The sequence below is a fragment of the Macrotis lagotis genome, chromosome X (genome assembly GCF_037893015.1).
Source record: "Macrotis lagotis isolate mMagLag1 chromosome X, bilby.v1.9.chrom.fasta, whole genome shotgun sequence".
NCBI classification, from domain to species: Eukaryota; Metazoa; Chordata; class Mammalia; order Peramelemorphia; family Peramelidae; genus Macrotis; species Macrotis lagotis.
This window is the reverse complement of record NC_133666.1, coordinates 622,113,555-622,129,740: the sequence shown is the minus strand read 5'-3', so window position 1 is coordinate 622,129,740 and position 16,186 is coordinate 622,113,555. Positions and strand designations below refer to the sequence as shown.

General features: G+C 41.8%; 1 protein-coding gene across 14 annotated transcripts in view; it reads right to left on the bottom strand.

The window, feature by feature from the left end:
• SCRIB (scribble planar cell polarity protein) overlaps positions 1-16,186 on the bottom strand; it is a 72,740-nt gene that overhangs the window by 2,440 nt on the left and 54,114 nt on the right. For 5 of the 14 annotated variants that reach the window (XM_074203144.1, XM_074203158.1, XM_074203149.1 and 2 more), the window contains 11 exons: positions 11,073-11,114; positions 10,708-10,827; positions 10,052-10,159; positions 9,842-9,889; positions 9,573-9,732; positions 9,324-9,450; positions 8,688-8,774; positions 8,311-8,499; positions 5,745-5,905; positions 5,473-5,510; positions 4,809-4,883 (listed from right to left, as the gene is read on the bottom strand). In XM_074203144.1, coding sequence (XP_074059245.1) covers positions 4,809-4,883; positions 5,473-5,510; positions 5,745-5,905; positions 8,311-8,499; positions 8,688-8,774; positions 9,324-9,450; positions 9,573-9,732; positions 9,842-9,889; positions 10,052-10,159; positions 10,708-10,827; positions 11,073-11,114 — 1,155 coding nt within the window. The remainder of the gene's footprint in view (positions 1-4,808; positions 4,884-5,472; positions 5,511-5,744; positions 5,906-8,310; positions 8,500-8,687; positions 8,775-9,323; positions 9,451-9,572; positions 9,733-9,841; positions 9,890-10,051; positions 10,160-10,707; positions 10,828-11,072; positions 11,115-16,186) is intronic. The other 9 variants (XM_074203145.1, XM_074203148.1, XM_074203150.1 and 6 more) reach the window with 9 other exon arrangements.

Below are 16,186 nucleotides of genomic sequence, written 5' to 3'. Positions count from 1 at the left end.
TATTTCTTTCCAATTCCAAATTATATCACTGCCACTTCCTCACAAACTACTAAATGGTGTAAGAGGACAGAACTGAATCTTCTGGACCTGAGAGTTTGAAAAATCCAAATTCAAATCCATTCTCAGACACTACAAGCTTTGTCACTTAAGTTCTCTGCCTGTAATCTGTAATAACTTCACTACAGAATTTTTTGTGAAGATAAAAGTGAGTCAATATTTGTAAAGCATTTTGCAAACCTTAAAGGATTACATGCTGGTTATTATTATTATTATTGCTGTTATAGTACATCAAACACTATGAAATGTGGTCACATGGTCATCACCGCTAAGAATAGATTATAATTAAAATGGAGATAGATCTGCTCCTTTATTTACTAGTCTCTTTTCCTTCCAGTTTCACCTAAAATGTTTTTAGGAGAAACTAGCTTAACTGCTCTTCTTTCCCCAAGGTTCTTTGGTCAAGTAATATTGCCTGTCAGTTTCTCTTCTCTGCCATATTGCTTTGTCATCTGAACTAGTGGTACCCTGAGTTACCATATCTGGCAGCTTGGTGTTTGGAGTTAATTTTTTTTAGCCTCCTTGTTTGCTTCTTCCTTAGTTAGATTCAATATGTGGCATTCAGAGTTCAAGTTTTAGGGCAGCTAGGTGGTGCAGGGGATAGAACACTGGCCCTGGAGTCAGAAGGACTTGACTTCAAAGCCGACCTCAGACGTTTAATTGCCTAGCTGTAAGACCTTGGGCAAGTCACTTAACCCCACTGCCTTGCAAAACCAGAATTCAAGTTTTACTTTTATCACTTTCTCAGTTTTGGGAGTTGACATGTTTAAGCAAGGCTAGAGCAATAGTAGACTGAAGACATACATAGAACTAACTTTCATGTGGTTAATGTTATTTCCTGTCCTTTAAGAGAACTGTGTGTGAGAGATAATTTTTTGGTGCTTGTTTCCTTCAGTAATTTTTAACTCTTCTTAAAGAAAACATTCATGATGTATAAGTGAAAATCTGGGTAGTTAATTAAGACTTTGACCATTTAATTTCTTGATCTTGAATGGGTACTTTCCAACAATTTTTGTCTTACTCCAGGCCATTTTTTAGTAAATTTACTACATATCAATATACTGACTACTGAACACTAACTATTATTGACTAGTTTGAAGGCTCTTATCAATTTAAGCAGATATCATAAGCTGGCAATTTTTTGGTAATACCCATCATGATTAACCTAGTTGAACAAAAGTTCCATGATGTTTATTATTGCCATTCAGTTCACAATGAAACCAACTCTGCCAATTAACAGAAGCATCATGGCTTAATAGAAAAACATTAGATTTGGAGGAACTAAGTTCAAACCCAACTGTCACTTCCTGAATGACCTTGGGTAAAATGGTTAACTTCCCTGGATTTAGGTTCCTTATGAGAGACCTATAATCTGATGGATGTTAGGGTCTCTTTGAGCTCTAAATCTATGATTTCATGAATTCCTTTATTACTCTTTCCAAGGAGGACCTTTGAGCTACCCTTCCATTTAGCTCCAACTTCTTTGCCTTCTGATTTTAGTTACAGCAAGAATCTGTATATATGGGCATGGTTTAGAGTTAAGTTACTTCAGCAATCTTATATCAACATCTTACACAGAATTTGAACAGATATCCTGAGAACCCTGACTCTTGTCCAGTTCTCTACCTTTTCCATTACCCTACCACTGGCACCATGGCATGAGCATGGGATGAGCAGAACTCAGTTCCTCTCTGTATTTATCTGTTTCCAAATAGCCCTTCTGCTGCTAATGAGTAGCTCCATTCTCAGCTAGGCTGGTACACAGGCAAAAAAACTTAAGTTTAGGTGTGGCTAGGTGGCCCAGTAGATAAAGCACCAGCCCTGGAGTCAGGAGTGCCTGGGTTCAAGGTCTCAGACACTTAGTAATTACCTAGCTGTGTGGCCTTGGGCAAGCCACTTTAACCCCATTTGCCTTGCAAAAACCTAAAAAAAACAAAACAAAACAAAAAAACCCCTTAAGTTCATCACCAGAACCATTTTCAAAGTCCTCTGACTACTCAGAAAAGCCCTTCAGAATTTGTATTTTGACTGTCAGGCTTTGAGAATCCAAAGTAGCCTCCATAATGTGTGATACTGGAGCTTCTGTGAAGGGATCAACCAATTATGTATTTTTTAAAAAGACACAAAATAAAACTGAACATGAATACATGCAGTTAAGTGGCACAGTGGATAGAGTGCTCAAGAAGACTCAACTTCCTGAGCTTTAATCTGACCTTAGGCACTTACTAACTGGGTGATCTGGGCAAGTCATTTAATCCTGTTTGCCTCAGTTTCCTCATCAGTTAAAATGATCTAGAAGAAAATGGCAAACCACTCTAGTTATCTCTGAATATAATATAGACCAGAAAGAAGACTGATGACCCAATTCTTACTTTTGTTTCTTCTAACCCTACCAGGATAATATGAAATGATTAGGTTTTTTTTTAAAACAAATATGAGTCAGTTTTATTGCAATTTAGAAATTCAAAGGGCAATTAGGATATATTTTGTAAACTCGTTTGACAAAAAAGGATTTGGAGATTATCATCAATTATAGTAGAATCAAAGATTTTTGAGCTGCAAAGGACCTTATAGACATCAGGGAATCAACCCCTTCATTTTACAAATGAGAAAAATGAGACCCAGAGAAATTAAATGACTTGCTCTAAAGCAGAATTTAAAGGCTTTTCTTTTTGACCAAACACTTAAACATTCTAGCTACTCTATTTTTTAAATTTATTTTTATTTATTTACACATTACTAAAATAGTCTTGTAGGAGTAAACATAATCCTCCCCCTCCCCCCCAAAATAAAAAAATCTTATGAAAAAAGTGAGAGAAAAAGGAGAAAAAAAGTTGTACTTCAGTCTGTGATGTGTTCCATCAGCTATGTCTCTGGGATGAATTGTATTTTTTTTTTAATCATACATCCATCAGAGAAACAGCTCTCATATTTTTTTTCCCACAGCTGCTATTGCTAATTGTGTTTCCCTCCATCCATTCCTTCCCACTCCCATTTGAATGATTAATTTCAAGGTAAGTTAAGGAGCTCACCTAGGCACTCTCAAGTTCAAACCACTGAGTTCTAACCCAGGGGTAATGAAAGAACTTACAAGCAGAACTGTTGAGTTGTTTTAAATAACAGTTGAAAGCATTTTAAAGAAGAGAGATAATTAGCTATTAACTACATATTTTAAAAGGAAAAATCAGATTGATTCTTCAAACTATTTAACTGGATGAAACTGACTTAAATTTGTTTTTGTTTTTGCAAGGCAGTGGGGTTAAGTGACTTGCCCTGGGTCTCACAGCTAGGTAATTATAAAGTATTAGAGGCTGGATTTGAACTTGGACCCTCCTGACTCCAGGGTCGGTGCTCTATCCACTGTACCACCTAGCTGCTCCCACTTCTTGTCCCACAAGGCAAGTGCAATATTATGAAGCCTTAAGAGAAGTAGACTATCCAGAATGAGGCAAGTGGTAATACTACTGTCCTGGTTAGATCATATCTGTAGCTGTGGGAACCATATTTTAGAAAGGATACTAACCAGCTAAAACCTGGCCAATGGGCAACCATGGGGAGCTAAGTCATATGACATTGAAGAAACTGAAAACTGAGGTCTTACCTTGAGAAGCCTTGTTGGGATGGGGGGAGGAAGGAGAAAAGGGAAAGATGATAGCTGCTTTTGGGGGTTTGTAGAACTTTTATATATTAGAAATTAGAATATGGGAGAACCAAGATCATCAGGCAAAAATTACAGGAAGGCAGGTATTAGCTCAATATTAATATCAATTCCTTTAACAACCAGACCATCCCAAGTTCCCTGTCATTTGAAATCCTCAAATAAAATCTGAATGACTACTCATCCGGGGTGTTAGCCTTTCTTGTAGGAGGTGTGCCCTGAATTCCAAGCCCAAATGGGCACATAGCAGGCTTAAAGCACAAAATTCAAGGCTGAGGATACAGTCATTAAAGACCTGGATTTCTAGAAATCATACTCAGATATTGATATTCATTTCAGGCAGCAGGTTTTTTGGTGAAAATTGTTGCACCTTTCTTCCATTTTTTGCTCACCTCAACCTCAGATTTCTCTCTGTTAAATAATATTCCTTTAACAACCAGACCATCCCAAGTTCCCTGTCATTTGAGATCCTCAAATAAAATCTGAATGACTACTCGTCTGGGGTGTTAGCCTTTCTTGTAGGAGGTGTGCCCTGAATTCCAAGCCCAAATGGGCACATAGCAGGCTTAAAGCACAAAATTCAAGGCTGAGGATACAGTCATTAAAGACCTGGATTTCTAGAAATCATACTCAGATATTGATATTCATTTCAGGCAGCAGGTTTTTTGGTGAAAATTGTTGCACCTTTCTTCCATTTTTTGCTCACCTCAACCTCAGATTTCTCTCTGTTAAATAACAGGAATACCTCTCAGTCCTGCCCATCCCCTACTAAGGCTGTGTTCTACAGGGAGCAGGGAAAGAGACACACAGAGAGAGATAGATAATTTTCAGTTCTACAAGGGCTTGGAGGAAAGCCTGGATAGTGGAAGCTGGGAAGGAGCAGGTGAGTCAGCCTAAGCCCTCTTAAGTTTCTCTGATAGCTACTGTGGCAACAAGTCTTAGCCTTGAGTTATGGGGAGCAGGGACAGAGGAGATACTAAGACTGAGCAAATGGTGTATATTTGAGGAGGAACAACGAACAGCAATGGGTGGGATTAAGAGGGGTAGACCAAAGCACAATCTAAGAAGTGTCAACAGAAAACTGTGTTGGTACCTGGATGTCATATACGGGCCTGGAGGAAGGAAGAGCAGCAAATTCCCGGTAGTCAAACTTCTTTTCAGACAAAGACTTGAAGGGACAGCGACAGCATGTGCGTGTGTATGTGTGTGTGTGTGTGTGAGAGAGAGAGAGAGAGAGAGAGAGAGTTGGAGAGGGAGAGAGAAGAGACAGGTATAAGAAAAAAGGCTGCACAAGGTCAAAACAGTGGTGGAAAAGTCACTGCTTTACTACTGAAGAAACCTTGATGACAGTGAGAGAGTGCAGGGGGTGGGGTGGGGGAGAGTGGTAGCTGTGATGCAGCGAATGTATGGGGCCGTTGGGAGATTTTTCCTTGGTTACAACTATCCCTATCCCTCTAGACCGTTTCCCTCCCTCTACCCATGCATTCCAATACAGATTATGTTTCTCAGACTAGGAATTCTGGGTGGGGGGGGATGTCATGACTTTGGAAAACACGAAACTGTACAGAGACACAGAAAAACGTGTGTGAAAAAACTGGGGAGGGGGAAACAGTAGATATGGAGATAATAAACACAAAAGTGAAAAACATAAGCAGCAGCAATAGAGAGGTAAAAGATAAGGGGAGCAATGAAGAGCAAAAATGATATAAAGGGACAAAGTAGAACTCAGAGTAAGGGAGTAAAAAACTCATCCTTACCAGCCTCCCAGGTGAAGTGACGATCCTGGGGCTAAGATCTAGGGGAAGATAAGAAAGAGATTGTAAGAAAGAGATTGGTTGATGCCTTTCAAACATCTCTCCATTCTCTAGGGACATCGATTCATCCTCTCCCTGGGAAAAATGATGTCTCCTTCTATACCCAGAAAAGATTTGTCTTTGACTCCTTACTTGGATTGCCAGTCAGTCCTATTTTTCAATACTATTGTCCATCCTCTAATCATTCCCAACCCCCAGCCCTAAACAATTCAAACCTTCCCCGCCCCCACCACCTTCAAGTGGCGTTGGTGAGGGAGTGGGGGCAGGTGAGGGGGCCTCTGTCAGTTGGCCAAGGGGGCTCCTCTTTCCCCTTCCTTCTTGAGATTTGGCGATGACCATCTGGGCTCGTAGAGCATCCTGTTCCAGGGACTTCATCCTGGAAAAAGTCAGGGTGGACAAAGTAGAGAAGAGTTAGAATTGGGCTTTCCTTAACCCCAGCCCATTTCAGGGCCATGAACAAAAAAAGACCATGGTGCTAGGGAGTCATGGCTTCTCCCCTGTCCCTTAGCCCCATGGAATACCCAAAACCCTGACCCAGAACCTAAGGCATGCAGCTGGGAGGCAGGGCCATGCACACCTTGGGGCAGGACTTCCTGGCCCAGATCGGGGAGTGGGTCTGAGTGGAAGTCCCTGCTGGCGGGCCCGGTAGAGTCTACGGGCCAGGTCCTGCTCGTAGTCCCTAAGGCTGTCGTCCAAAGCTGAGGGTCTGGGGGTGATGGGGATAGAGGTACAGAGATAGAAAGCAAGTGAGAGTCAGAGAAAAGAAAACAATGCAACCAGGCCAGGGTCTGGTCAGTTAAGGGTACAGTAAGAACAGAGAATTGGAAAGAAGATCAAAATAAAGCAAGGAGAAAATAGAACAGGGTGCAGAGAAACCAAATTTCCATGCCCTGCTAATTGTCCCAACCAATCATAGTCACCTATATTGTATACTGGCTTTGACTCTAACATCTACTCCACATTTAAGAGTCAAGTGAAGGTCTCATCTTTAATAAAAAGAAATTTTAAAGGCAGTATGTGACCAAGTAATTCTACATTAGCAACCAAATAAGATCACAAAGTTCTGGAATGATTCTGTGAAAAGATTTAAAGAATTATGTATATCTGGCCATGGTACTTTTTGAGGCACACAGAGTGACCAGAAGTTCTCTCTCCTTCAGTGTTACCTCTCCTTCATATAAACTCTCTTTCATGTGACCAATCCTGCTCCGAGATAAGAAATGTTCTTCTTCCCTGACGGAACACTGTATCTTTTGACCAGGTAATAGCTCAGAGGTGGAGCTAGAGTTTTATTTCCACAAGGGGCACATTGGGATAATGCAAACATTTAGAATTATTAATTAGGTTATTAATACAAGGAGCCCCTCAGTGTCCACACATCTGGATAGTGAACCTCAGGTTGGGCAGAGAAGAAACAAGAGGTAGTGAGAGGGCAGCCTGAGTCCCAGAAATGAGAAAGGAAACAAAACTAAACCAAGTTCCTAAACCAAGAGGAATAGGCAAGGATAGAACAGGAGTAGGAGACTGGATTGGCCCTGGATAGCACAATCCAAGGAGAGAGAGAATTGCCATTACATGTCCAATGAAAGCTTACATAGAGGCTGGGAGAAAAAAAGATCTTTGGGTCAGAGGTGAAGTGAATCACAAAGGATAGGGATACTAAAAGAAGGGCATGCAGTATCAGTATCTCCCTCTGAAGCTGGGGAAAGTGGGATCTGGGACCCAACAAAGGCAGTCAGAAACACTTCTGAGGGCAATGAGGATAGAAGATGATTAAGAAGAACTGAGTAATTCTGCTTTATAACTATAATGAGCTAATCTGTTAATGTTCTGTGTCCTGAAATACATAATCTATTGGCACAGTTGGGCCAGAGGCATGATTAGATTTAGAGAACTCAGGGCCCCAGTAACTCAATAGTGTAGTACAATAATCTCTCCTCATCAATCACATCCTCCAATCTAAGGCTATCTCCTATAATTATACACAACTGACAATCAACCCCAGGCTTAAGTATACCCCCTCCAACAGCCATATTCTTCAAGAATCATTCACATCTCAATCACCACCCAACTCAAACACTTCTGATTCTCATCACTCACTAGCTGCATCCTTCTTCATTCATTTTCTCTGCTACATACATACTCTGGATATCACACAACAATGAGTCACATGCATATAAGACATGCTCTCATCATTCATTCAAGGATTAAGTGTACTCAGACACTGGTGGCTACAGTCACATACCCAATAACATTCCCCAGGAGTCAATTCATCTCATTTTTTTTTTTTTGGTCCACACTTACAAGTGACTGCATTGCTATAGGAAACTCCTGATGAAGAAACTGTCTAACAAAGCAGAATGACAACTATTCTGTAACAAATAATCATAGGTAATGACAGTGACTTGTCCAGGGTCACATGATCTGTCAGAAGTAGGACTTGAACCCAGGTCTTTCTGACTATAAAGCTAGCTTTCTTTCTATGTATTATGCTCTCCACTCAAATATTATAAACCCTGAAACCCTGAGTGCTGAAATAACCCATCTCTTATATTCAAAGCGCCCCTGTCATCCCTCCTAGTCCTAAACTAAGCCCAACTTAACATGGTGCTAATAAAAAAAGAATTTTGAGAGGTTTGGCATCTAATTAGCATAGTCAGGCTAACCATGCAGCAAATCCAGCTTTCTCTTTCCCCTTGGTTGGGTCAAGTTCCCTTGAGGTGTCATGGGGGAGGTGTGGGACTATATAGTAACTGGGTGGGTGGGGGGGTTGTCAGGCACCTGGCTGCCCGCCAGAGTGCCCTCTTCTCTGCTTCCAGAGCTCGTCGTTCAGCTGGGGATAGCTCCCGTTCAGGCCCACTCAGGAGTTCTGGACTCTGCATGCGCAACCGTTCCTGCTGCCGTCGCTCAGCCTTAGCTGTCCGGACTGGGGCTCCCAATTCCCCGCCCCCCAAAGACATGGGGCTCAGCCTGTAGGCGACACAAGGATCTACCTGAAGAACTCAATGCCAAAAAGGCAGCAAGAAAGTTGATACCACTTCCCAACCTCTAGGCTCTTGGGACATAATAGATGACCCAAGCGTGGGCACCAGATTTTTCCTGAACCCATCCTCTAACTACCACCCCCCTTTTCTGGAATCCTCCACAACCCTACTTACCTAGCTGGGCAGCTGGGCCGTGGCTCCTGTTGAGATCCTTCTTCCAGTGAGTTCCTCTGGGAATTGGGGGGCTCAGTTTGAGGGAGGCTGGAAGGGGAAAGGAGCAAAATTTGTTTCTATAGCTGAAGTTGTCTCTAAGTCTTTTGTTGCTGCTTGTGGGTTATGAAATCTCAAAACATTAATCCTCTAGCAGAAGTTGATGAGTGAATCTCTCACCCTTGGCTGACCTGTCAGTGCTGTGCTAAACTATGAAGAGTCTTTCAACTCCCCTACATGTATGCAGGTCCCACCGTCTTCTCTGATATGCACAGAAGAAAAGTGACCCAATCTGAACTATAACTGAAGCCCCTTGCCTTGGACAGGACAAATGTAACTTCCTCAAACAAGGAACAGAGAATATGGGTTCCTCATCACACTCTTCCTCCCAGTCACAAAAACAGAGCTTTGCCAACATGTAGCATACCAATCAAAGAAGTCTCTGATCAACCCAGTTACCAGTTTGCAAGATAGCTAGCAAGGAATAGTGAGATGGGAGGTCCACTCTGGATTCTGAGTTTAAGTCATCTTGAAAAACCCTACCATGTTAGCATTTACTGAACTGATTTTTCCACACAAAAGAAAGACCCAAACGCTCACCAGTTCTTTTGTTCTCCCAGGGACTCCAGACCCTCCAGTAGTGGAGGGGCAGTTGCTACAACTTCCTCTGCCTCTTCTTCTTCTTCTTCCTGAAGAAGTAGGGCCCGTTTCTGCTGTAGCTTCCGTGCTAGGGTGAGGGAAGGAAAAGAATTGCAAAAAAGCATGGGAGGAAACTGCAAAAGGCTATCTCCCACCTTAACCAATTCCCAGAATTAGATTATATCCCAACTCCTTCCACTCAAGTCCTACCTTCTTCTTCCTTCATTTTCTTCAGATCATCTTCACCAACCAGGGATACCCTCTTTGGTGGGCCATCAGCCTGGGGAGGCTTCACTTCCAGCTCAAAGTATTTCTGTCTCTCACGGAAAGACAACTGTTCTGGGCTGGCAGCACTACAAGGAGGTACCACCTGAGGAGAGGGGAAAAAGACATCTGACTCTAGCCACTACAGCACTGACTTAATTTCTTATCTCTCACCCAAGCATTCCATGCTCACCACTTCTCCACCTGCCCCTCACCTCTGGGAAAATTTGGAGCCGCTCTGGGCCTGGCCACTTGTGCAGCTCCTACTGGGAAAACCAGGTGGAGGGGAGGCGGGGAGTCAGTGGGAAGGGGTGCCCAATGAAAATTAGAACTAATTGGTTACTGGGGTAGGATTGGGAAGTCTTAAAAAGGGGGCAGAGGTGAAATGAGACTTAGTTCTGAAAGTTCCAAGGGTCAGGTCATACCTGAGCCTCTGTCACAGGGTGAGGGGGGGGCACAGCTGCGAAAGTCCTGTAGGCCTGCTTAACATTGACAGGAAACTCACTGGGGGAGGGTGGGGATGGAGGACGAGGCTGTGGAGGACAGGAGGATAGAAGAGAAAAGGAAAAGGTATAAAGAGAAGGAAGAATAGGAAAAGAGGAAGAAAGTAGTAAAAAATACAGGAATAGGAGGGGAAGGAAAAGGCAGAGGAAGAAGAAGACAGGATGAATAAAAGGCCATGAAAAATAGTTTCCTGAGTCTAAATCCATAGCCTGATCACAAATTTCTATAATGCTTTTCTCCACGCCCCATAGAACCTCATGCTCTTAAGTTCATCTCCAGTTGCTTTGTTCTGAGAAAAATGACTCCTCTGATCAGGCCCTGTCTCTAGTCCTAGGTTCTTCCACTTACCAAATATTCCTGGATAAAAGTTCTAATTCTTTTTTCAAATCATGCTCTCCTCTCTTTCCTCCCCAATCCCTCAACCCAGAATCAAATTCCCAAGGCACATGTCTCTAGTTCTTCATGCTTCTATGTTAAATGGGGGGGGGAGGAATAGGGAATAGAAAGGAGAATCTTTCTTCTTCAATATGATTTCTCCTTTTTCTGACCTGTAGGATGAGCTGAGTGGGAAACTTACGGAGCTGGGGCCATAGGCCCGGGGCAGGGGTGAAGACTGGAAGGGGTTGGGGCTGTCTCTACCGCCAGATGCGGTGGATCCCACTGGCCATGGCCGAGGCTGGATTACCCCAGGTTTAGTCTGTATCAATGGTAGTGAGGAAGAAAAGAGACAGGGAAGGAAAAAAGAAACAAAGAGGGAGAAAGAGAGGTTGGAAAGAGAACAGGAGAATATATGGTGGTGGGATACAGTTTGACAGATAGGAAGAATGTAATATAGGAAGAAAGTTTGGAAAAAGGGAGTAGAAGTTGGAGAAACAATGAGGAATTGGCAAAAGGCATTCAAAAAGCCTTAGGGGCAGGACAGAGGTTAGAAAGGACACTCACGGATTTGTGCTCCTCCTGGGAAGGCAGGAAGCTGATAGAGGCCTAAAACAAAGAAAAAATTGGTAGGTTTCTTCCCCTTCAATGAGGGCCTCCCCCACCCCACCCCAGCTAGCAGTCAACAGTGCAGTCAGCCTGGCTCCCCAGCTGTACCCTGTGCCTACTGGGCAAAGCTGGGATGAGAAAGCCCAAGTCACCTCTTTCTTGCCCACCCCACAGCTCCACTAAGCTAGAAAGGGATATTAGGTTCAGAAGGGTCTACCCTAAGACTTCAGGGGCTAAGCCCCAAAGCACATGCCTTGCTAGTAGCTCCTCCCAATCAAATGCCTGAGGGAGAGAGAGGAACACACACATACAGACAGAGGCAGGGACAGAGAGGGACTGGAACCCATTTGGCAGAGGGAAGGCCAAGCAGAAGGAGCAGCAGCACATAAGACACTTACAAAGCGGGTCTCCCTGCCCACCAGGTGGAAGGGTCGGGGGGAGGCAGGTGGCTGAGGGCACCAGAAACAGGTACAGAGGGATCCATGGGAGAGAGAGGAAGAGATCAGAGGGGCCCCTCTCTACCCTCTCTATTAACTACAGGGTCCCACAAAATATAGAGCTATCTGGAAATTATCTCTGATCTATTCAAGCTAGATCCTCAAAACTAGTTTCAACTCAGATTTTCTTAGGTATTATCTTCCAATGGTTCAGCTTCACTCCCACCCCCCAAACCATCAGAATAATTCCCTCACCTCAGCCCCATTGATCCATGTCTCATAAGGAACTTGGGGACTACTGGGAGAGGCCACAGTTGGATTTTCCTGTTACTTTAGATTGGGGTCACTCCCAAATATCCTTACTTCCTTTCAGAACCTGCTTCCATTCAGAACCTGAACATTTTGCTGCCCTCTCAACAGACTATCTTGAATATGGTCATCACAGATTCACTTTGAAGAAGATGGGAAATGAAAGAAGGGTGAGGAGAAAAAGTCATACCCGTAAAGGCTCAAAGAATTCAGGTGGGGGTCTGCAGCTTAGGGTCTGGCAGAATTGCCAGTAGGGGTTCTGGGTCTTGAATTTGTTAAGCAAGTGTATCTTTCCCCTAGAACGAGAGACTCTCAGAAGGTACCAGAGGTATTTAGCCCAGCCTTCCATCCATGGCAGGATACATTCCTGGCAGGTAGTCATATAGTCTTCACTTAACAAACTCGAGTAACAGGGAGTTCCTGATTTTTGTCCTAAATGTCAGAAGTTGTTTTTTCTGTCAAACCCAACTCAACCCTTTTGGGGACCTTCTAAGTTTTTGGCTCTTCAAGCAATAGTTTCCTTCATGGTTTTATTAGTTAATTACATTCCCTCCTCTCAGTTTGGGTCCTCCTTCCTGAATGAGGAAATCAAATCTTTTTAGTTGATCTTTATGATATAAACCCCACACACAAAAATCAATTCAATCAAGAGGATTCAGGCTTTGGATAAGATTTGGGCTGGAGAACAACTAGGATCATGTTAGCTGCCCCTTTCCCACTGTTTTGTCTCTAGTTAAATGTGGTGGCCAGACCTGCAACCCATTGTAGAGTTGGAGAAGGGAAGAAATTTGTAGTTCTGGGTCTCAATCCTTCCTGAGAGAGCCAAGCTCTTTGCTGGCCATTTGAATCCACAAGCCCATGTGTCAATGTCTCCAATGATTCTCAGCTTCCTGCATAACTAAAGTTTAACTCTTTATTACGTTTGCTGTCTTGTCTCTCTCCAAACCACTCAGAACAGTTCTGTCTTTTGTTCTCATCCATATGCTATTGAAAGTCTTGGCACTGCTCCCTATTCATTTATAAACATGCTGAAGAGACCAATCCTCAAAGTAATCCTGAGAAATCCTGAGAGACTTATGTGCCAATTCACCCCTAAACTCTGCTTCTTTAGGGATCCTTCTGTTATGGATAGTACCCCATCCTGGTGCCATCGTGTTTTTCTTTGGTGTAGAACCTCACCAAAGATTTTCAGTAAGTTTACATGGATTGTGCCCACTGGTTCCCCTCTTGTTCACATAAATGTTTAGCCTCCAGAAAGTGCTAGCTGATCACTCAGGAAAAGAGATCTGTGCACCTTTGGCAAGGACATCTGTAAAGATGGTTCCACATTTTGGTTGGTGGTTCCATAGTCTCATGCCTGAGTTTTTTCAAAGTTCTGACAATGATGTCACTCAGTTGAAGGGATTTATGTTAAACCTAAAATGAATTACAACCTTAGAATTGGAGACATGAAACATTACCTAGCTGTTCACAAGACATGTGGGGAGTAGGAAATTCCTTGACATAAGTTTTACTGAAGTCAAAGACAAAAATTTTAGTCATGCTGTTCCTTTCTAATTCCTAAGCCTACCTTGGGTAAAAGGTTAACACTACTTAAGGGGTCTGTCCCATAGATTCATTAGTTTTCTCCTTTTTTCAGCTAATGCTATAAAATGTCTCCCTTTTATTGGTTTTGGAATCACTTTTAAGGGCCTCCTCACACTTGTTGATCTATACTTTCCTACTTAAAAGTTATTCTTTCCTAACCCACCCTCTGAGAAACCTCCTCAATTTATTCTCTTCACTTGGATAACATTGACATTCTGTAAAGTGAATTTTTCTTCCTCAGGCAGCCTCTGACTTGTCAACAGGTTTGTCCTAACTCTGCTGAGCCTCTACATCCTCAAGCTCCCAGAGCATGGTCTTTATCAGTGACCTCCTCCTGGGATCACAGCCTCATGAGTCCTATTTCTACTTTGCTCAGCACTTCTGACTCCCCTGGGGCTGTTCTTGGGTTGGTCCCTTTAGACCACAAATGTGGGTGTGATGTTAGGCAGTGTAAGTAAATGGATTTCTTTTAGTCTGAGGCTTGACCTCAAGAACCACTCTGGCTTCTAACATTTCTCTCTACAGGCAAAGCCACCGCATATTCCACTTTATAGTTGGTCATCTTTACGGACAAAAAACATTTACTGAACATTTGGTTCTTGCTCCTTCCCTGAATTATCCTCCGCATTGCTTTTTATAGAGTCAAAGTTTCTGCTCCATAAGGGGCTGTATAAAGATTTTTTTAATATGACAATAATTATTAAAGGCATAACTTAAGATACTTTCTTCTATTAAACCCCTGCCTGATTAATCCCCACATAGATTTCCTACTTACTCTGAATATGGTAGTGTGATATAGTGATATAGTGTAATATAGAACTGGGAGTAGGTTTCAGTTTTTCCTACTCACTGACTTAGTAAAGTTTAGGTTAAGTCAAGACAGTTCTTTTAAGTATCAATTTCTCTCATCTGTAAGACAGGGAAGCACAACCCATAGCAGTGAGCTGGTAAATGTATAATAAATAGATTTCCAGGAAAAAAGTGTACAGAGGACATACTTTTAAGTTTAATCTGCATTATTGTTTTCTCTTATATCTAGAGGATCAACAAATCAATAAATCAAGTCCTGATTTGTAACATTTACCTATTTTCCAGATATAAATACTCATATCGAAAGTTTAACAATCGGTTCTCATGACTCAACAGAAGTTGGCTCTTGCACACTCCTGACTACCTAACTACCTGAGACACTGAGAGGATTGCACGACTTAATGGATATCAGGTGCTTTGTAAATAAAATTCTACAGAATATAAATTCTACTACTTGTCCTTTACATTCACTGAGTTATGGCCTTCATACATTCCCTAGTGGTACTTTACCTCAATGGTTCACAAAATTACACCACATTCACAATCTACAATTTTCAAATTTCACTTTTTTGTTATTCTGCCTTTCCAACTTATTCACACTTAATTGTTTCTTTGTCCTTAGGAACCTTTGGTCCTGTGTTCTATTCTCCCATCCATCACCCTGTCTTTAACTTTACACCTACTAGCCCTATGGATCAATCACTTTAAAAATTCATTAGCCAGTATCTTAGAATCTTTGGCTCAGATCATCTTTGATGGCTCCCTACATGTAAATTCCTTGCTAAATCTCCAGCATTTAGTTTCTCTCTCTCTCCTTCTGGGATAGTTGTCACACTAAAGTTAAGTCATGAAATTTCCCTGATTATTAATTACAAATCTCTGTTGCATATCCTTAGCTGGGTCACCATTACTTGATAATCTTTTTACCTGCCCTCACTGATGATAAATTCATCCCCCTAAGTCTAATCTTACCTTCTCAGTCCTGCTTAACCTGCTTCTCTCAGACCTAACCTCTTCATCATCCCCTAGTCCACAGTTCATTCTCTTCCTTTCCACTTCTCCAAGGTATATGCATTTTTTGCCCTCCTCAAAAGAGACTTTCATTCTTTTACTCTTTGTTCTTTGTGTCTTTTCTTCTTAAATCCAATCTCTCATAAGGCAAATGATGGTTCCCTAATGGTCTGTACTTGGCCCTTTCTTTTTTTGAGGCAATCTCATTCACTCCTATGAATTTGATGACCATCTCTATGAATAAGTAAACTCAAGGCACAAATCAAGATCCACCTCATTTATACTTCCTGCTCAAATATTTATTCTGAGCTCTGAGTATATATCTTATAACTGAACAAAGAAACTGAGCATTGGAAGAAGACTCAGATTATCTAGCCCAAACTAAACATGAATAGGAATTTCCTCTGCTGCTTCTTTTGTTGGTGAACCAGCCTCTAAGAGAGCTAGGTGGTATTATGGATAAAAGGTTTCTGAAATCAGAAACACTTGTCATTTTAATTTCTTTCAATTTCAATTTCCTCATCTGTAAAATATGGATAATAAAGCACCTACTTCACAAAGATGTTTTATTTCTCAAAGATATATATATATATATATATATATATATATATATATATATATATATATATATATATAGAGAGAGAGAGAGAGAGAGAGAGAGATAAAATACACATATACATATGTTGGTGTGTGTATGTGCAGTACTACATAAATGCTAGGTAGCATCATCATTATTAAAGATTTCTAAATTAAGAGGAACTGCCTATATAAGACATCTCCATATATACTTTTTACCCAACATATTCATTTTCACTCCCTAAAATTCTCCTCCTTCCAAATCTACAATTTCTGGAATCATTCACTTCATCCTTCATGTTGGAAACCTTGGGGTACCTCTCTGAGTCTCAGTTTCCTAAT